At 39.4% G+C, this 21,295-nt stretch overlaps 2 protein-coding genes, 2 long non-coding RNA genes and 2 pseudogenes across 6 annotated transcripts; 3 read left to right on the forward strand and 3 right to left on the reverse strand.

Annotated features, from left to right (window-relative positions):
• Positions 1-5,739: 5,739 nt before the first annotated feature.
• On the reverse strand, positions 5,740-8,476 carry LOC129599997 (rhomboid-related protein 2-like; annotated as a pseudogene).
• Positions 8,477-11,435: 2,959 nt separating this feature from the next.
• Positions 11,436-12,973, forward strand: LOC129599998 (guanylate-binding protein 5-like). The gene is made up of 4 exons (XM_055498372.1): positions 11,436-11,537; positions 12,013-12,198; positions 12,544-12,792; positions 12,935-12,973. Exons 1-4 carry the CDS (start codon positions 11,436-11,438, stop codon positions 12,971-12,973), a joined length of 576 nt encoding a protein of 191 aa, XP_055354347.1.
• Positions 12,974-13,848: 875 nt separating this feature from the next.
• LOC129599986 (uncharacterized) lies at positions 13,849-15,752 on the forward strand. 3 transcript variants are annotated; one of them, XM_055498362.1, is made up of 7 exons: positions 13,849-13,969; positions 14,041-14,168; positions 14,315-14,371; positions 14,500-14,571; positions 14,798-15,037; positions 15,098-15,142; positions 15,396-15,752. In XM_055498362.1, the coding sequence occupies exons 1-7, from the start codon at positions 13,885-13,887 to the stop codon at positions 15,561-15,563; spliced, it is 795 nt and encodes a 264-aa protein (XP_055354337.1). In that variant the 5' UTR covers positions 13,849-13,884; the 3' UTR covers positions 15,564-15,752. The 3 variants fall into 3 exon arrangements, with proteins under 3 accessions (XP_055354337.1, XP_055354338.1, XP_055354339.1); XM_055498363.1 differs by lacking the exon at positions 15,098-15,142; XM_055498364.1 differs by lacking the exon at positions 15,098-15,142 and having other exon boundaries at positions 14,798-14,954.
• On the reverse strand, positions 14,747-15,129 carry LOC129599987 (uncharacterized). The gene is made up of 3 exons (XR_008691993.1): positions 15,070-15,129; positions 14,963-15,001; positions 14,747-14,896 (listed from the first exon to the last, which is right to left on the reverse strand). It is a non-coding gene; the product is annotated as an uncharacterized LOC129599987 (long non-coding RNA).
• Positions 15,753-16,046: 294 nt separating the features above from the next.
• Positions 16,047-17,040, forward strand: LOC129599988 (uncharacterized). Its single transcript, XR_008691994.1, has 3 exons — positions 16,047-16,411; positions 16,556-16,633; positions 16,746-17,040. It is a non-coding gene; the product is annotated as an uncharacterized LOC129599988 (long non-coding RNA).
• A 228-nt stretch (positions 17,041-17,268) lies between these two features.
• LOC129599999 (peptidyl-prolyl cis-trans isomerase FKBP4-like) lies at positions 17,269-21,240 on the reverse strand (annotated as a pseudogene).
• Between the last annotated feature and the right edge of the window lie 55 nt (positions 21,241-21,295).

Genomic DNA, 21,295 nt, shown 5'->3' on the forward strand with positions numbered 1-21,295 from the left:
TTTTCGTAGCGTCGCGGGTCTGGGACATAGGCGACGAGGGCATTTTCAGTATAAGCGTTGTGGTCGAAAATGTAATTTTACTAGTGATTTTCCCGTCTGAAATTTAGCGTCGTCACCCAGGTCGTTGGCAATAGTTAAATGAATAGTTTCGAAATGTTGGCGTAATACGGGAACATAGTGGGGAATGTCGAAACGTGCTTCCACAATTTGGTTGACCTCCCTCTAATAGGTACAGCGCGCAAAAACTGCGCGGCAGTATCACCAATCAGGCTGTAGTCTGCAACATCACTGTACAGAAACAGGCTTTGGTTCCCCAGCATGGTGTTCACCGGTCGTTCCGACAAGAAGGTGGTCAGTTTAGGTGGAGGAGCTTTACTGAGGAATGACAAGTACTTGATGCTACTGGTTTGGTAACAAACGGAAAGGGTCCCAGTGCATTGGAGTGAGTTTCTGCGGGTACATCTGGTTTAAATTCCGCTTGTTCAAACCCTAGTATTTTTTGCAAGGTAACGGATCCAGGGGAAACGTAACTGACACTCGATCGTTGCCAATAAGCAGTTTCACTCGGTGGTTTGTTGAGGTTAAAATTGCAAGTTGAAAGCTTTGTTATCCGGCAAAGCACTTTTATCCTGATGTACAGCGTCATCCACCATGTACGGTCCGATTGTAGGAGCTAAGTTGTTGACGGTTTGCAGTAAAAGCTCGGCATTCTTATAATTTCCGGAGGAACCGTCAAAATTTCTTGGTGCACAACGTAATTGACGCTATCAATAAAGTCTTCTTCTTTTTTAACCCGAAATTCGCGGACAATATCCAGTTGAATTTTTTTTGCTCGGTAGGTAGAGTATAGAAAGAATTTAAATACTGCAGTTCCACCAGGGCCATTTCCCATTTGCCCTTCAAGGTAATGGGATGCTTCAGTTTGGTAGTCCAGTTGGAGGGCGTGTTGGCCGCTTCTGTGGCGACATCACTGGGTAAGGTTATGTAGAAAGGCGCTCCTTCAAACATGATAGTGGTTCCCAAGAATCGTGTTCGGGTCCGTAACCTAACCAACGGACTAATGCTTTCTTTCCGCGCCGCTTAACAATAAAATCAATTGCGTGTTCCTTATGCTGTGGATTCGAGACTGGTGACAGTTCATGCTCATAAAACGTTCCTTTAATAACTTCATCTTGGTAATCCTTCAAACGATAGACCGGAATACGATGCGGATCACCTGATGGATGTAGAAGATTTCTTCTTTGAAACGGTAAGTATACCCTTTTCCACCTTTGTTTTATGCACCGCAATCCGCACGGCATCACCGACTTTGTACCGTGGCTTCTTGACGTCTTTGTGCTTGTACAAAGCATTGTACACTGCCAACGAATTGTCTTGCCGTACATCACTGGGTCGCATACCATGCGCACGGTGTTTGGAATGGTTGTACGAGTACACCAGGTCTTGCATTTTGTCAATATAGCGCGTCGATAAGCGGGACCGAAACAATCGAAATATCCGCGTTTTGATGGTTCGAATAACGCGCTCCGCCATGGAACACTTGATGTCTTCGTTCTCGGAAGTGAAGAACTGAATTTGTTTGTCTTTCAAGTACTTGGCCACCGTTCTATTCAACATCTCAGTCCCTTTATCATATTGCAGTTTTTCCGGCTCTCCCAAATCATTGAACGCATTGGTTAGCGCTTCCTTGGTATCAGCACCCGTTTTGGTTTTCAGAGGTTGAATACTGAGTTTCTTGGAAAAACAATCAATAACAAACAGCAAATATTTGTATCCATCGTTTTCCTTCGAATACTTGGCTAGATCGGCCAGATCCGCTTGATACTGTTGGCGGAGGTTAGTTGTTATTATGCGGTTGCGCGGGAAGCGTTTGCGTGATTCTTTGTTGACAGTGTAGGCATCGATCTCCTGCAAGATCGCCTGTGCTTTCGGTTTGTCGGCTCTGGTCTTTAAACTTTTCGGAACCTGTCGACGCCGCCAAGACTTCCGGGATCGCGAGGGTTCAGATATTTTTTCATCAGTTTCTCCATTATTGCAACAACTGGATACGCAATTGATCTTAAATATCCGACACAGTCGCAATACAGTAGGAAGAAAGCTGGACATTATGGTAAGGTTATCCACTGAATCCTATGTTGACCACTACCACTTTGAACAGTTCGGGAACGCAGTTTCCGACCGGTATCTTCGTTGGCACTTTCCGTTTTCCTTTTTCCAATGGATAATGGAAACAAGGGTACGGCGTTGTTTACGGCTATTTGGATGATCGTCCGCGGTTTTACGCTTTCGTCCTTTGCTGGCAGTGTTGGTGGAAACAAGGCGACACGACCATGTTTTATTGGACCATCTCGATCGTCTTCCAGATACCTTTTTTTGCCCTTTGGTTGGCAACGTCGATGGAAATAATTGTGGGCGCGGTTGCTTTGGCACTTGTTCTATTTCATCTTCGTCAGTTCTTTTGCGTTTGCGAAACTTTTCCAGCTCTTGTTGTACTCCTAATGGTGCCGGTTGCAACACGGTTTCATCGGAGAATTGCACAGGGTTTTCGTCAGGTAAGACTTTTGTTTCAATGCTAAGAAACGCTCCAAAATGCTTGTTAGCAGGTCGGCTTTCTCATACTCGTTTATATCGGTTCGTCTTTATGTTTTGGCACAAGTTCGTCCAAAGAAACAACAGCTCTGGCTTCCGGAGGTTCTTTTGTTAACTTGTATTTTCTCATGCAGGCGCTCTTCCATAATGCGTCTAGGAACAATATAGTACTCATCCATTTCCAATCAACGATGTTAGGACCCCAGCAATAACCGGTAAGATAGCCCCAATAAATCCTCCTTGTTGTAAGATTATTCGCTTTTGTTTGAGAGGATAGCGTCGCAGTGCAATGAGCTTTAATGCTTTGCGATGGCGTTTACATTTATCCATTTGGGATGGTGTCAATGCGACAGTATTTTTTACAATGTTGACGGCGATTTCTTCCAAAGCTTTCATCTGCGGTTTACTCATGTAACTCATCAGAACGCGTCGTTGTCGCGGTTTTAAATTCTGTAGGTGATGATAAAGGGTGCTAACGATTTTACGCGTTCCGACATTTTGGCAGTTGTGACGAATTTCGATCCAAATAAATCCTCATGTGCTCGTTGGGAAAGATATGGGAGCGAATACGTAAGTATTCTGGGCACGTTGGTCGCAAGTCCAAAATTAAAGGTTGGTACGGTAGTAGTGACCTTACTATAAGCAGTAACCAGTTGCTTCAGTCCGGTCTGTCTGGCCAATAATGCTATTTGATTTACATCTCTCACGTTTTGAAAAGGACTATATACTGTAGATTGAGGTAGTCCTTCCGCATGACCTTGCCGTAAATAGATTTTGTAGAAGCACGATAACTGAAACATTTTTTGATGATTCTTCGCGTAAAATTGCACACGCACGTCTTTGCAGAGATCAGTCGCCAAGTCGTCAATAACAACTAATGTAAACCTTTTCATCTAGTGACTCGGAACAGGCAAAGAATTCGTCCAATCCTTTAATAAATTCTCTCACGTTTTGAAAAGGACTAGATACTGTAGATTGAGGGTAATGTCCCGCATGACCTTGCCTTGCTTAAATAGATTTTGTAGAAGCACGATAACTGAAACATTTTTGTGATGGATTCCGCGTAAAAAAGATTGGCACACCGCACGTCTTTGCAGAGATCAGTCGCCAAGTCGTCAATAACAACTAATGTAGGCACCTTTTCATCTAGTGACTCGGAACAGGCAAAGAATTCGTCCAATCCTTTAATAAATTCTATAAAAGGGTTTGCAGATAGTAGCTTTTCGAATCCACTTTGCCAAGCACCGTAACAATAGATAATTTTTGTTGGTGGTTTATCAATCATGCGGTTCCGTTGCTCAATTAATGAGAAAACAAACTCTGATTTACCTGACATGGTCGGTCCACAAACACACATCCCAAAGGGCGCACTGAGGCGGATATTCTTTAACAGTACTATACATTTTGAAAATAATGTTTTCAGTATTGTTCTACGCTTAAATGGCGAATTCAGCAAATTAAGTAATCTGATGTTGAAATTAGAAGCTATCCACCGCTCACGCACATGGTTTGATGGTATTCCTTGCTTCAGCCAGCAGAAAAGGTGACACCTTTTCAGCGCTCTTCTGTTCATGTTCATGTCTGCACAAAACAATAACGAGTCTATTTAAGCACTGCAAACACAACACAAGGTGCATAACATGGCTGGGCTACAGATATGCTTCCGGACGCTGTTGGCGTCCAGAAGAAATGCGAAAAAGTTTTGTTAGTGATTCTGTACGTGTTATTTTTTATAGTATTCGCTGCTATAATCATTACGGAAGGAATAGGAAAAGTCCTACAAAGTGATTCCTGAATCAGACATTACGTAATATGACGCTATAACTCACATCCTGCGTTCCGTCTCTTCGACAAAGGTGAGGCAATAAAGATAAACGAGATGCCCGATAAAGAATGTAACCCTAAGTCCTTTGTTCAGACCGCAGATCCCGAATACCATGTGGAGGGGACTGATGTCCGTAAATAACGACCATTCCGTATTTCGGGAGTTCTTCGACACAAAAAAGGTGGATCTACGGTGCTTAAATACTTGCAAATAGTGGGAAGCACTGCTGGCCTTTGATAGCAATGGCACCCTGGGCGTTTTGGAATCCAAACTTTACAGAGCCTGGTTTTCACACATTAAAACGTTTTGTATCCAGAAACTGGAATTGTAGTGTTTGCAATTTCTTTTGTCACATGTACCGACGAAACATTGTTTGATATTGTGGTTTTTTATTTACAAAATGATGCCATGATAAACGGAGTTGTTTATGACGACATATATTAAGTAAAGCTGGTAAATCAAATGCAATAAAGCTTTAAATAATGCAATTAAATATCCACACAAACAGAACGAAATCTGACGCAAGATCGGAATTCTGGGTGAAACGAAAGTAAACCAAACAAACATTTACTTCTTTCCCTTACCCGTTATTCCGTCAGAGCTTGAAAGTAATTGGCTATCAATCCTGGTTAATCCATGGAATAGTACAACAATATCATATCAACACCCGGTAAACAAATCAGTAGCAGTTGCAATGGTTCAAAAAAAGATTGGATAGTATACAATGGCCGAAAACAGTTTTCTTCCGTAACTTTCAGATAGAATGCACACATGTTTGTAATTACCAACTAGATTTTCATAGGCCAATGCATATCTGTTATTATATGCGACTGGTACTTGGCACCAGGTACGTTACCATGGTAACGGTACCTGTACCATGTACCTGGGCCATGTACCATGGTACATGGTACATTCAATCACGACATACTGTGTTGTGGTCAGCATACAAATCAAATTTACAAAATTATTTCCATTTATCCACATATCCGTGCAGATGCACATGCACAGGTGTATCGTATACTTGTGCGCATGTGTGCAATTGCAAATGCACTATACATATGCGCATGTGCAAATGCTCATACACTTGCGCATCCGTGCAAATGCAAATGCACATGCGCAGAATTGGCGTGAGTTAAACAAACGTACTACTGTGTACATACAAATAAATTTACAAAATTAATATCCAAATCGGCTGCACATGCACAAAACTTTGCCGGTGAATTGAAATGCACTTTACGATGCGCGTGCAAATGCTCATACACACTTGCGCATCCGTGCAAATGCAAATGCACATGCGCAGAATTGGCGTGAGTTAAACAAACGTACTACTGAGATACAACATAGACGCAGAAATAAAATGCACGCTGACCTGCTAAAACACCGGAAAGATATATTATGCCGATGCGAAAATTTCCGTGGACCATTTCCAGTGGAAGTCCCACAAAAATTTGGATAATAATATTGAAAACTAAATGAAACCACCTGTAAGAAAAACATCGTAAGTCAAATAAATGAATTGAAAAACCATAATAATCTGTCTGAATGTATATGATGTGGCTCGTATATAATGTACAAAAATTATTGTCAAAACGATTAGCATAATAATAAGAAGGTCATACCGGCATGCAAAAGAAATAATATTATTACCTAAAATAACAATAAGTTTGAATTATGCATTATACGCAAAGATAATTTTACTGTATTATACAGCTACACTTCAAATTATTTACTAAGCATTTTTGCAGAACTTCCCACATGTGAGAGTTATCTTTAATTTTCCCAAATGTGAGAATCTGTATGTGAATACTGGCGGCTAATGCATTTGATGCGTCGGTCACTCAAAATTTCTCCATAAAAGTTAAAATTATGCTGTTTGTTCGCTATGCGCACACAGCTCGTACCCGGCATGCAGAAAGGAATATGTAATGGATCGCCAGATTTCCAGTCGCCGGTCAGGACGATAAATAAACGGGCTATCGATGGGAACAGGCCCAATTGTCGACACGCTTCCCATCACAATTCCATAGTAGATAAATACGGCAAGCTGGAAAGAAAATAGTTGATTACTTAACTTACAGGGCAATTTATCGGCGAAAGCATGAGTAATTTATGGATTATTCAATGGTCACTGACAAAAGCCAGTGCGACGAATCAATATACCGCCGACCAACGGTCAAACTAATGGCTTTTGTCGATGATTCAATGCAATATGCTCCTAATCGATAATCTATATTTCATGTGCGCCCTGTTGGGATGAATTTTATTAATGCGTGTATAGAAAGAAGCCAAATCCAGTGCGCGTGACCGTTCAAAAGCAGCACGTCAGCATTGACCACTGCCGACACGAAAATACACGAGTTATGTCTATACTCGGTGAGTTTTTGACGTATTTATTCCACAAAGACGGAAAGCTTTAGAAACCATCGTTACTTTATATGACATATGCCAACATCAATTAATATAATTCCAAGTGACTCTTTCGGTTAACGAAAACTGCGAGTATTTTGCAGGTAACTATACCTCTTGCAATGATTTTGTCATAATTATAGTAATTCAGCTGTTTACCACCAAAATATGTTACAACATTTTTTTCAAGTTTCTGTGGCCCTTTTACAATACCAAATTACTAAATTATTATTTTATTACGCTATTATGCAATACTATCGTATCACAAAATGGCAAACAGGTGTTGTGTAGATGTGATTTAGAATCACAGATTATAAAACGTATCGCATTATAAAATGGATCCATAATTTTAATAAGGACCGAGACTGTGCAAAAGTGCTCGCTAACGAAATCCAGGATGATAGTTTTATAATGATACAGAATTATCAACCATCCAGGACATTTGCTTGTCACTCTGTAATGCTGACAGCAATGAGGAAGACCGGAGGGGGTCGACATCGATAATTATCCGCGTAATATCCGATAAGCCCATCTTCAACCAAAACTTCCTTCACGGCTTTCCTAACGACTTTCTGGACAATAGTGTGCTTGTTAGGCTCAATGGTCGGCTTGATAAATCCGAATTCATCGTCAGTGTTATCATCCGACATGTGAATGTCGTCGCCACTTTGTTTCCGCCATAGAAGAAATTTATATAAACTCCGCTGCCATAATAGCTAATGAATCTGTAACAATTGACCGAACCGGGCTTCATTAGCTGCGACTATTCTGTCTGATAACTCTTGAAACAACAGCTGTTTGTTTATTGTTCTTTTACTGTGCCGATAAACAATGTAAGCATACACGTTCCCATTAAAAAAATATTTGGCGCCAGAGCAGCTCATAATTATTAAGTTTGTCAATATATAGCAAAACTACTTGCCAAATTATATTTTTTATTGATAAACTGCAAAAATGCTTAATTTTACCAAATGCTTAATTTTACCCGATGTGCTGGTTTTGGTAGTAGGAAGGATACGTATTATATCGCGCAATAAGGCATCATCGGCTTGCCTTAAATTAAAAATTTCAGACTGGCAACTAGGTATAAGTACGCGTATACGTACACCACATTATTATGTAAAAAAAAGAAATTTGCGAACAGCTAGCCACATTAAAAACTTTGTAGACACAAATCATAAGATAAATTGAGGCGGTTTCAAACTACTTGCTTCGGGTAAGCCACATAATTACTCGTTGACCACCAACCTGTATGAATTCTGGCGATGAACTTAATATAGATGATATTATTATATAAAACAGTTTAACAAAAAATATTTGCGCCGCATAATGTTTAACCGCGTAAACGGACAAAAACTGCATTCCATTCTGAGTAAACTTTCCAGAATGCGGTAAATAAAAATCATGTATATCCATATGATAAGTGATGTAAATATATGTTTACCTGCAAAAAAATCATATATACCATAAAGTGGCACACTCCAAATATTTTGACTTATCCGTCAACACAGTCCACCACACAGTCGCATATATCCACTACTGGTACTCGAGACATACGCCCAACCAAGCACAACTGCAGCTGACCGTCCACACATTTACATTTGACCAGTCAAAGATGATCATCAGTAGAAATTTGGGAAAATGAATGGACAACATGCCTAGAATGAATGCCGGGCATTGGTTAGATGATCATATTTCCCGAATAATAAAATATCTAAGTAGCGCATAGATTGGACAGATGTGCACGAACAGCTGGAGACGCCCTAGTATATGCTCCACACGGTCCGGTGTCATCGACGAGGTTAACTAGACGTACCACCCAAGGGACACGACCAACCAACTGTTATGCCACATGTGCACGTGTGCGTGCGGAAAGTGCAGTTGACCACTGGTCCATATTGCTATGCTGAAATTGATAACGGGATATCCAGCTGCTGGCTACGCGGTGCCGTTTGGTTATAGAGTATGTACGTTATTAATATTCATATTCTATAACATGCGCATAATGTTTGCGGGTGAGATGTAAACTAATTTAATTCAATTTATACTGGTACAAATAACTTATGCAAATAACAACATAACACTTATATTTCAAAGAAATGATTACACGCTGCAAATATTCATTCACGTGCGAGCTAAAGATATAGCTACACTGACAATAAGTATCTTATTCTGTTGCTCCGTTCGGTATTGCAGTCTTCCTGATCACCAATGAAGTATTGTGATTGATACAAATCACGTTCAAATACTGTATATAACATGATGCAGTTTTTGGAATTCATAATTTTATCATTTAGGTGAATTGGGCCACCGCGTATATTCTAAAGTTCTCGCCAGTTGTTTTGCTAATGAAGTAATACTTATTTTGCTCTGAAAAATAGAGTTCAATTTGGTTGATGTACTGCATATCCTACGGTAGTACTGCAAGTTTGATATTTAATGCCGGTAATCTTAAAGTAGAGCGAACAAGAATTCCGAAAGAAAGGTTTTAAGTTACTGACAGTTTGTCTAAGAATTGGATATATTGTTTACAGGATATTATTATGGCTACTGGGTGCAATAAAGATCTCACTGGGGGCGTTTTATCATAAGCTTGCCTTGTCAAGCATGGCGCTGTACATTCTTGTGTTCCGCTTGGCGGGTCGAAATGTCGCTCTCCATTCCAGACTGGCAGTGTTCTGGCCGCGATAATTATCGCCGTAAATTAGCCACTTTAAATACTGACCATTGGGCCGCTTACAAGCCGGTTCACAATGGTAAACAACGATCTAATCCTTAGCAAACATCTTTGATGGGTTAACCGAACCGCAGCTGCTGTCCATGCTCATAATCGTACATGTACTTCTTCGATAATATAGCACAGTAATACAACTGTATTCGCAAAACTTTACACATGTCCTTGTCCGGGCTGCGATTGCAAAAAGTAAATTTTACAAGCTAAACACCGGTTGTACGTAATTCAGTGAACATGTTCCTGTTCGTGATTTGCAAAAAAAGAAGACGTTCGATTTCTTGCGAAGCACATGATCGTAGTTGAATTTCCAAAAGGTCAAGCAGGGTTCAAGAAATAATTTAATTTCCGAGCGCTCACAGAAAACTGTCAGATCGGAAGACAGTTCGGTTTGGATTAGCTCATCTTAGCCAGATTACAGAAACAGGATAATTACTTTCGAAGCCATATTTTAGGTAATATAGTTCGAAGCACATTCTGTTCTGGTACATTACGTAAAATCTGATTCTTTGTACCATAATAATATGCAAGTTGTATTATTGACTGCGTGCCACTACCGTGTTGCATCGCTTCTAACACGTTACACGACAAACGAATTGGCTCCGTATAATTTTGCTTCGGTTATTTGCATACATACTCGTAAATATTGGTGGATCAGCTAGCGCAGTGCCCGTCCACATCAATGAACGTACGACACAAAAAAGCGGCTAATGGTTGCACTATTTGGATGCGCCCATTTGTTGTAAGAAAATTTATGCGTAGCTGGAGGATCTCATGCAGCATGTCCCGAACGTTTGGATGGCGACGATATTCAAACTTCACTGATATGTCATGCATAATTGTAGTTTCAATACCGTTGTACCGCATAAATTACCGGTGTTTGAAAAAAGATTTATTCAGTATCTAAAAATATCATCTACAACGTACAGACCACGGTCAAGGCTTATAAAGCACAAGCGCACCTGATATTATCATCAGAATTTGTATGTAACAAGAGTCACGAAAAATTTGGCGGTTTACTACACAAATATTTTATATTATGTGAAATTAGTACACCCTTATTATGATAGAAAAATTGTGACTTTAGTATACCGCCAGTTAATAAAGTACACCCTTATATTAACGCCGAAAGTACTGTGTTGAGTATTTACTCGTCACATGTGTGCAAGCACAAAAAACAGAAAGATATTGTTATATAAAAGCTAACCTTTAGTTTGTACCCTCTATATCTAGAGAATTATAATAAAAAACTGTGAAGATCGTACTGCTACGTTTAATTTTGTCATAAGCGCAAGTTTATGCGCATTTTTATGTTATACAGATAGAAGTACCGAATATTTTTGTGTCAACGCCAGAAGAGTCAGAATATTTTTTGATACGACTGGCGCGGACTGGATTTGACAGATTGACTTCATAATTTGGTCCCTGATCTATATTAATATCCCATCAGTACGCAAATTAAGCTCAAACACCGCTCGTGGTCTATAAGTACTCCTCATTGCCAAAAACGCACGTATGTACGCATGTTCAATAAAGAAACCTATCTCCTGCCTAATAACTCTCAAAAAATGTGGACTCTTATACGATCCAGAATGAACATACAGACAAAACATTGGGAGTAGCGGACAGCTTACGAAGCAAGCGTACAAACACTATGCGAGTTGGTTCTACAGAAACTCGAGGTGCTTTGAATCGAATTAAAAAGTCAGTTAATCGTTTTCTGGCAATGAACTCAACTATATTCAAAGTAATTAGAATGGGCATTTGGCAGACCTTTACTTTGCTCAAACAAACATGCAAATGCAAACTGTGATAAAAGCGCACTTGTCGTTGCGGATGTTCTTATTTTTGTTGGTAATGATTAGCATGATCAGCTTCTGTACAATGGATCAGCATGTGCTGATTGATAAAGAACTGGAATACGATTCACTGCCGTGTTGGTGCGAACATTCGAAGCACAAACACACGCGTCAATCTGTTTACCAGGTATGTGACCTTTAATTAGTATTTTAAAAAACTGTAAGCAGTGCACCAGTTGAAATCAGTATAAAGTTTGACTACTTAGTATCGAAATCCTGCTGACAATCTCAAAGCTTGCAGACATATTACAGTCGGCATACTCGTACCTATAGCATCTTGATTAAGAAATTTTGGTTTGTCTTTTATTTAATAGCAATAATAATGCTAGAGAATGTTTTTACTTAATTGTAACCTTAACGCAAAACTAACGCATGACACGTAAGTACCTATACCTTAATGTAAAGCACAACTGCTTCGATTTATTTAGCAGCACGTAATGAGCTGCAATTTTTACTTGTGACGGATCTTGGTATAGCCCTTTTATTGTTTGGTCAAGCGTTGCGTTCACTAGAAAATCTATGTTTGAAATTATGTTTTATTGCTTAATTATGCACTGTCCCGAGAATTGATATATGCAGTGCTCCTTAATTTGCATTTACAGCTGGCAAAGATCAAAGAAAACGGGTCTTTAAAATTTATCAATTTGGACAAGTTCCGGAAAATGCTGAAGTCAAACGAATTCGTTGGACAACGTAAAGTAGCCATAATCAGTATCGTGGGGACGTACCGAAGCGGCAAATCGACACTTCTGAATATCTTGTCACGATATTTAGCATGCAGTAGCACGGTGGGTTAAGAAACCAATCCTTTTACATTTCGCGGTGTTTTCTCATTACCTTCCGTGACCTTTAATTTCATTTTAATAAAATGCGTCCGTGATAAATACGGTTCCGCTAGAAATATGCGCGTGACGTGTACTCGTATATAACGCTGCGCTGTGACTAAATTCGATAGCGCATATTTACGTACTGTACGTAAAAATACCGCTTATATACTGTATTTGCAAGGAATTATTCGAGTTTAAACGAACCAAGGAGGATGGGTGCATGACCTTATAAAAGAGCCGGCACACTGCAATATATATATGGGAACTAATTTTTGCCGTCTGAATAATTATACTGCATTGCGCTAGACCACCAGAGACTGGTTGTACGACGACGCTTCGGTGATACCGCGCTATTGCCGGAAACGACTTTTTGAGACATCGTCCGCTCAGTTTGTCTGCACTAAAGGCATGTGGATCACGGCACATCCCTACCTGATGCCTAATGGGTTGGCGGTGTTCCTCGTTGATATTCAAGGGCTTTTTGATAATCATCTCAACAGCAGCCAAACTGACTCGGAACTCTTCTACGCTTCTACTCTGCTTTCTTCCACAACGGTAAGCTTTATTAAAATTTAGGTTTACCGTACTGATAAATACTGCAAGCACTGCTCGTGAGACGTATTGTATAAAAATTACCAGCATAATCGAGCGATCTCTAGGGTAGTTCTTCAAAACTAACAATGCCTTGTTCTAACAGAATCCACCAGTCCCTTGCACACATCGCTATCAGCAGTGATAAAAGAGATTTAGAATACTGAAATGATTTTAATAACTGGGAGCTGTGAATAATCCCTCAAATAATGATGGAAATATTTTTTCACGGCAACTATTGCTGTTTAGTACTTGTTCCGTTTAACAGAGCCCATGTTGTCAATACTAGCGAATTTTTTTAACTGTACCAATACTGAAAAGTAAAAATAAGAAGAAAATGAATACAGGAAACTATTAACCAGAATGCTACATTAGGTTACTGAATGTTTGCACAGATCATAAACACCAAACAAACTCTGGACCGGGCACTGACGAATCTTCTTGGAGCTCCAACCGTGAGGCTTCGAAATACGATCGATAACAGTGGGAATTCGATAAGTAAGCCATAATGCCATAAACACAAAAAATGTTTTTGTAGTAATGTTTTGTAGGTTTGTTATAATTAAGTCTAACTATCTAATTCTATGCAAATGGTTGCTGTAACTCGGTTAATGTTGCCGCAAAACAAGTGCTACGGGTAGTTGCGCAGATAACCTTTCTGCATCGTCTTGCAAAATTTCAGTGTTGGTGGCGCATGGTGTTCTTGTTGCAGCATCCGATCAACCAGTGATCACTCTGTTAGAATCCCGAAACAAACGACTGCTGCAAGATATTTTATTTGTGATTCGTGATTATCACCTTGCTGAAAAAAATCCGGATGTGTACATGCAGGGAAGCGGAATATTACATTTCGGATATTGTCAGTTTAAGCGTATTAAGGCTTTATTAGCAGCAATGTACAATAATCCGACTGTATCACCGCTATATGAGTCATATCTATATACGAGTATATCACCATTATTATGACTATAGCTATAACTTCTGCTACAATGTCATATTGTGAATTTTGCATCGTGCAGGTATTTTGATTCGGATCGGAATGGATCACTGCAAGAAATGCAGCTAGGATTTCACGGCATAAGCTGTTCATTTCTGCCTACGATTTCGCTTGATCCCACAAATTTGCAGTTTACGAAAAATGGTGAACATAAATACTACGACTAATTGATAGATTTGGGAAACGTATTTTGTGAACAAGGAAGCTTTTTGCAGATATCAATCCAGTGTTTGGAGAGGCCTGTTCTCAGTTGTTTAGCTCACACTTTAGTCCGCTCACAATTTTTCCAAAAACTATCTTTGGAAAGCAGCTGACCGGTCACGATCTGGCTGAGCGATTAAAGGTTTTCAAACAACCTATGTATTAATTTTCCTATGATAAAAATATCGCCACACAGTTATTCAAATTGCAAATTAAATGTGTAAAAGTTAGTGTTTTTCGTAATCTTGATAATTTGCATTATACAAATTATAGGAAAAACGCTTGCAGGTGTATGAAGAAATTTTTGGGAACACGCGTATTCCCACGGTCCAGGATGCCTTGGAGGTAACTTTATGAAGTAGCCAAATAAATATCTCTGACTTTACTTATACACAGACAATGAGTGGAGCTTTAGTTTAAATATGGAGCAAGTTTATTTCATTGGTTGCGTTGAAATTATTACATTATTACAGAAAGAGCTGGAATTTATCGGCCAGGAATTCACAGCGACGTTAATAAATCATTACAAGAAAGCAACTTTGCAGGTACTTGTGTTCATCGTCAGCTAGTAGGCACAACCAATTGCCTCATGTGCTCTGTACTTCAGTCTATCATATCTTGTAAAATTCAATTAAGAAGTAAGAAGTGATTTAAAAACCAATTATACAAAAACAGTTAAAATGATTACCGTTATCCATGATTAACAAGTACAATGCAAGTTTTAATCGTAAGCTGTTCGTATAATTAGCCAATATCGTCATTTCTCCATAGCGATTACATAATCATAAAAATGTTCCGGAAGAAGAAATTCGCGAATTACATTTCTCCCTACGGCAGCGTCTTGTTTCCGATCTCCGTCATCATGAAGTGCTAATCCGAAAGCCAAAACTTTTGAACGAAGCCACGAAGATTTTGTACTATGAAAGCAGTGAGTACCTAGATCGCACCCTTCAGGCTCGCAGATTTTACCATGCTCTGGAACAAATTAAAAACAACGAACAAAAAATGCAGGTAGGAAAACGTACGATGTTTACTGTACATACTGAGGAAATTTGATGACATAAAGTGCAGAGCTTGATGGCTTCCCAGATGAACAAATATGCTCAAAAAGGAATAGTAAGCAATTAGCTTTATGTAGTGTACAGATACACTAATGAAAGTCTAAACTATTTATCAAATTAGCATATCTATATATATGATACTGTATGGAGTGTACATACAAAGCTATGAACGAAATTCAGTGCAACTTATGATCTGGTAATTGTTGTTATTAATATTATATTCTATTCTGATTAATTCGTATAAAAGAGTGCAACATGCAATCGTGTAGTCTTACCGGTGCCGGTTACTGACACAGCTGACCATTTAGGTTGCGATGGCCAAGGATGATTCAGGGTCATTTCTCGACACTGTTTTGCAACCAATTATTCCCTTTATTTCCCTGGGAGCAGCATTTTTGCTGCTTTATATTCTCTACTGGATCATCTCCTGCTTGCATAAAATACGTTCCCGAAAACAGACTGCAGCGAGTCTTTGATAACCGCTATAACTGTCAATTAACATATTATTAAATAAAACTTAGAATTTTGTGAAACATACGGAAATAAAATTTGTCATTACGGAACACCGTTAACACAACTTGTCTATACGTGTGATTCACAACATTTACGTGCTTTATATGTCGGAGGCCAAAATACTGGAGGAAAGAAATAATTTATATGCATAAATAATTTAATTTCCAAAATACTGGAGGAAAGAAAATAATTTATATGCATAAATAATTTAATTTTTTACTAAAAAACATTATGACGTATCTGTACAGTACCTAAGCAGAAAATTAATTATTAAGCGAAGTACAAGAGTACAATTACAACTTTTCAAAGCACTTTACATGGCAAAAGTGTGTCGTAAAACTAGCTGCAGAAGTAGTATAGAGTTATCTGTAAAGTACTGTAACGGTCTCCCCCAAGAATACCTACGTACTTCTATAAAATTTTCGAACTAAAACTGTACAGTAATTTTGTTGCTATCAAAGAGGCATTTACATTATCGAAGCAGAAGTACAGACATCTAAAAACTCATAGTTTTCGTTAGATAGCTTATTTCACTTCTTTCTGGATAATTAGTGGTGTTATCACAATATTTTTCCATCCACTGTGTTATTCCTTGTACGTAACATCTTAACATCAAAGGGCTCGACCTCATTCCTCATGTGACCTTGTCAAGCCATGCCCAAAACCTGCTCAGACTGTGACACATTACAGCATCAGTTAGCGCATGTTCTAGAGCAATTAAACAGCGTACAAGCACAGTGTAAACGGTTCAAGGGAGAAAGGGACGCGTATCACGATTCCTGTGTTGCTTCACGGATGGACGTCTTGAAAGGTTAGGGTACGCATCAGTGGTAGATCAGTTATAAACTTATAGGTGCTTGTACTCGGAATGTCCAATTGTTTCAGTTACAATTACAATTTTTCAAAACCACATTAATTTCGTTTATGTAATTTATAACAATTATTGTCCCAGTAGACTGGAATCTATCGAAGCCTATTCATTACTGTTCAGCTTTAAACGGATGAGCATAGGAAATAACACCACTGGTTTCAGGTGACGATTGAAATAAGAAAAATTATAAAAGCATTTATGCGCGATTTAATTGCTCATTTCTTTAGTCATTGTCAGAAACAGCAGTCTGTACTGCCATTAATTATTTTATTAGGCAACAAATTATTCTTCGATCAAAAAACAGCAGATCACAGAGCTGAAGGACAAGGTGGCATTGTATCAGGAAACCAATCAAATGCTGTTCGAGAAGTGTGCACATGCCAACGATCTTGAAGACGAAATCCGGCAGTTCTGCGTCCGCAGAGCAGTCCCGAATGTATGTCCACAAGACAAAGCTCCGCTCAACAGATGGAACCAAATTTATTAGGAAAGTATCCCAGTCGCGAAATTGTTATGAAGTGTCTAACTGAATACAACGAAACTTTGGCCAAGGCGCGATTCAAGTATTACGTAACGGCTCAGGGGGTGGGGGGTGGGTCCGGCTGGCGTTACCCGCCCATAAGTAATACATGGATAAAGGTCACAAAAGGGTGGGGGGGTGGTCGAAAAAGTGGAAAATTTCCGTTACGTAATACTTGAATCGCGCCCAATGCTATAAGACGTTAGAACGAGGCCAGGAGCATAAAAGTTTACCCCCGAAAATTTAAGTTGCCCATTGGTTACTGCGTTGCAGAATCATTGGCCATTAAATCTTCCCCGTTAAAAACGCCGATTCTTTACTCATTCGAAACCATCAATCCAAGCATTCAGTTCCAGTCATTCAGGCAAAAAAACATGCATCGAAATACATATAAAACACAAAACATACATAAAATTCGTCCCAACGACAATTTCCCGCAATATATGTGCAACACACGGATGCATAGTAAAAATATTTGGGAGAAAAAACCAAAACCGAGCAAGTCCGTATTTATGAGACAATGTCACAGAATTTAAAAACGAATGTCTGCCAATCGATTCGCTGCCCTTCAAAGGAGGTTACGGCCTGGCCTTATCCGTACTCATTTGCGAACATTTTTCATCATACCGCACATCGATTTCATTCTTTTATTATGTTCTTCCTTTTCCGCAGCATCCTGTATATCAGCGATCGTCTTGAGATACTCCTTTGTTTTTTCGTATCCGTTCGGCTCCAGATCGACAATTCGCTGGAAATCGCGTTTAGCCTCTTCGTAGTCTCTCAAGCCGAAGTTGGCCTAAAGAGCAACCCCAGTATGTGAATTAACTACGTTGCAGTAATTCACAAACCAAGATAACAGATCTGCACTTACAGTTCCCTTTCGATAAAGCCCTTTGATGTTGTTGGGATCCAGCGTCAAAGCTTCTTCCGTGGCTCGTTTCGCAGCGTACAGATCGCCCAATTTCAAATGAACGGCAGCCAAATTGTTATGCGATACAGCCAACATTTTCTTGCGTTTCTCCTCGTTTTCATCTTTAAATTCCGCGTCAGCGGCCAGCATCTTTTTCATTCGTTCATAATGTTTAATCGCTGCCGCGTGTCTTCCTTTCTATAGCATAAAAATCCAGTACTAAATGAGCTTCAACGTTAAACGCAAATTATTTTACTAACCGTGAACGCCTGAGATCCTCTTTCGTTATACATCTCCGCTGTTTCGAACTTCTCATCCGGATTCATGCACCTAGTGTCTTGGTCCTGTACATTCACAACCTCATTAGGTTTTTAATTGCACAACAGCTTGATTCTTCAGCGTTTTATTAGTCGGTAACCTCAACGTAGGACCAAAATTATTTCCGAAGATATACTGGAAGCGACATTTACCTTCTCGAAATCCAGAAGCGTGATTTCGTAGCGTACTTCCGCATTACCGGGGATCTTCCATTGCCTGTTTCCTTCTCGTCCAAAAGCGACATCCGAATGAAAAGTAAATAACGAACATTCATGCTTTTTCATTTTCTTCACGGCCAAATCAATGCCAGGAATAAGATGCAGGTCGTCGTCTACTTCGTCAACATAAAATTCCACTTCTCGTTCGTCAAACTTGCGCCCCTCATACAACCCGCACAGGCGGACTGGAATTAACAAAGTAATTATGACTATGATATTGCACAGCGCATACGAATCCCACGATGTTAAAGGTTATCAGTGAAAAGTCATATTGCATTTTTCTTTGAAGCAAAGCTATGCAGCCAAAAACTGCTTTCCGGCTAATCCTGTCCAAACACGATGTCATGCAAATTCCGGTAATATACATACTTTCAACAAAGGAATGGTCACTGGGCGTGGAAGCACCCTTTCGTATAATCCGTTTCACAAGTTTTTCTGTGCCAATTTCTTCATCCTGAAATAAACCAAACGATAGCGTATTTACTAGTGCTTTGCGTTTTAATGAGCCAATTATTTAATTTCGTTTCTATGCGCCTCGAAAAATTTATGACATTCTGTAGCGATAATTTGAGGTGACCAAAAAGTCACAAGAACTAATGCAGCAGATTACCTTCAGTAATCTGTTGCATTAGTTCTGGTACAACACAAGAACTTAACCCTTACGACAAGAACTTACCTTACTTAACCCTTAAATCTACCCTTCACGCTACTCTTCGGTCATGCAGTGCCCGCAAAAGCGAGTGCACTTTTCTAGTTAATACTCAACCCAAAGAATTTTACACAAATCACAAGAGTTACGAATTACATACAAAAGCGCTATGCAAACGCAAACATAAAATACTTTTCAGTTTTGACCGCTTCGGAAAAATCGGTTCCGAAAATCTCAAAATCTACAAAAGCTAAAATTAATACACAGACAAACTTACATCCCAATTCAGTAGTTCCACTTGAAAAATCAGTGTTGAGTTTGAGTATGGGATTTTTGATGGACTACCAATCTTTCCGTATGCATAGGCTGATTTGCAGACCATCTCACAGATCTCATCCTTTTTCATGGTCGAAACAGCCCAATCCCAAGCTTGAATCACCTCTCCTGAAATTTATCCTCACAATAAAATGACGACGGAAAGAGAAACTGCATCTTACGCTTTCCCAGAACGAATTTGAACGCTCATTTCGCTTGCGGCTGGAATCGAAAACACTGCCATCCACCAGGCGTCCGATGTAATGGACGTGCACAATGGATCCATCGAATGGTGTATCCGTCCGGTGCCTTCTTTGATGATCTTCTTCAGAACGCCACGATCCTGTTTGTCGCTACAGTCAAGGAGCCGGATCCTCAATGTCGAAGTCCACCGGCATCTTCTCCATCGGCTTATCGAAATCTAGGTCAAATTCAGATGACTTCGCTGAAAACCACAAGAGAAGCGTCAAGTTATAACGTACAATGGTGCTGCAGCAGAGAAATCTTACCAACACAGTAAGCTAAGAGCAGATAACGTTTCAAGATCAATACGAAAGCAAATGAATATAATAAACGATATACCTGATCGGACGCACAAGCCTATATCCGTAAAATCCGCGTCCACTGAAATTTTAATACAAATTATATTCATTCGCCATTTCTGCAGCAAGAATTGAAATTTTAATACTTAAATTATATTCATTCGCCATTTCTGCAGCAAGAATTCGGACTCGTTGAAACACAGAGGAAATACTCATGAAGAATTAATTCATTTCCATAATGACCTTTATAGTCATAATCAAACTTCGATACCACCGATCATCCTTTCCATTCTGACTAACCTGCGTCATATATTTATTGGGAAAATCAAAAAATATTCCAACTGGAGATTTATTAGAGATCATGGGTAAATGTCTGATGACCGCTGAGCATGAACTTTTCCAGTGCAATGGTTAGACTGAAAGCGCTAAGCTCTGATATAGGTTCTTATATATTGGTTTTCAATTTTATTATCAGCCTGACGTTTCTTTTTGAATTATCATATGGGATCTTAACGAATTATGCAACGTGGTAGTCGTCGAAAACGAAGAAATGGAATCGTAGTGCATTATTCAGTATTACGAAGTTAAGAACTCAGTTGTAATGTCTACAGAATTTAACTTACGTTAGCAGCTCTCGGGATCACGCTGTTGGTTGCGACAACGAATGCTCGATTAAATCGGGCCGTACGCACTTTCGCGCTTCCGTCCACAAATTTGTTGATGTGTGGTAGCAACAACTTGGCCGTCTTTGACACTTTCGGCAAAATATTCCAGTAGCCGACCATTCGTTAACAAAGGATCGTCGCACGTTATAAGCTGGGAATTTTTCCAACGCTGTTGAAATACCTAGTTAAACAGTTTAAATTTAGTTGAGTGTTGTTTATTCGTAGCCAATTCAGATAACAATGAGCTTGCGCAGGTAAAAAAGTAAAACTGCTTAAAATGATTCAGAAAAACAGTAAACACAGGCAGTAAAAATTTTAAACAATAATTTAAACAGTAAAACAGACTGGCATTGCTGGTCCTCATTGGTGGCGGTTTAAATTTAGCGAAGGTCATGGTTAAGCGTGCTAAAATTCAACTGGAATCTGTGTTTTAGGTGATTTAGAGAAAAACAATATCCATAGTTCACCTGATCGATGGTTGTAGTTTCGGAGATAACACATAAACACAACTGTCCTTCCTGTTAGCCACATGAACAATTTTTTTACTTTGAAACCTAAAACGCTGCTTTACTGTACTCACATTTCACCTCCAAAGCCAATACATCGTTGCGATTCTCCTGCATCCCTTCCATTCCGAAGATAATGACCTGATGATAAAACCTTTCCAACCACTCTGGTATGTAATAC

The sequence above is a fragment of the Paramacrobiotus metropolitanus genome, unplaced genomic scaffold (assembly GCF_019649055.1).
Source record: "Paramacrobiotus metropolitanus isolate TYO unplaced genomic scaffold, Prichtersi_v1.0 Parri_scaffold0000159, whole genome shotgun sequence".
NCBI classification, from domain to species: Eukaryota; Metazoa; Tardigrada; class Eutardigrada; order Parachela; family Macrobiotidae; genus Paramacrobiotus; species Paramacrobiotus metropolitanus.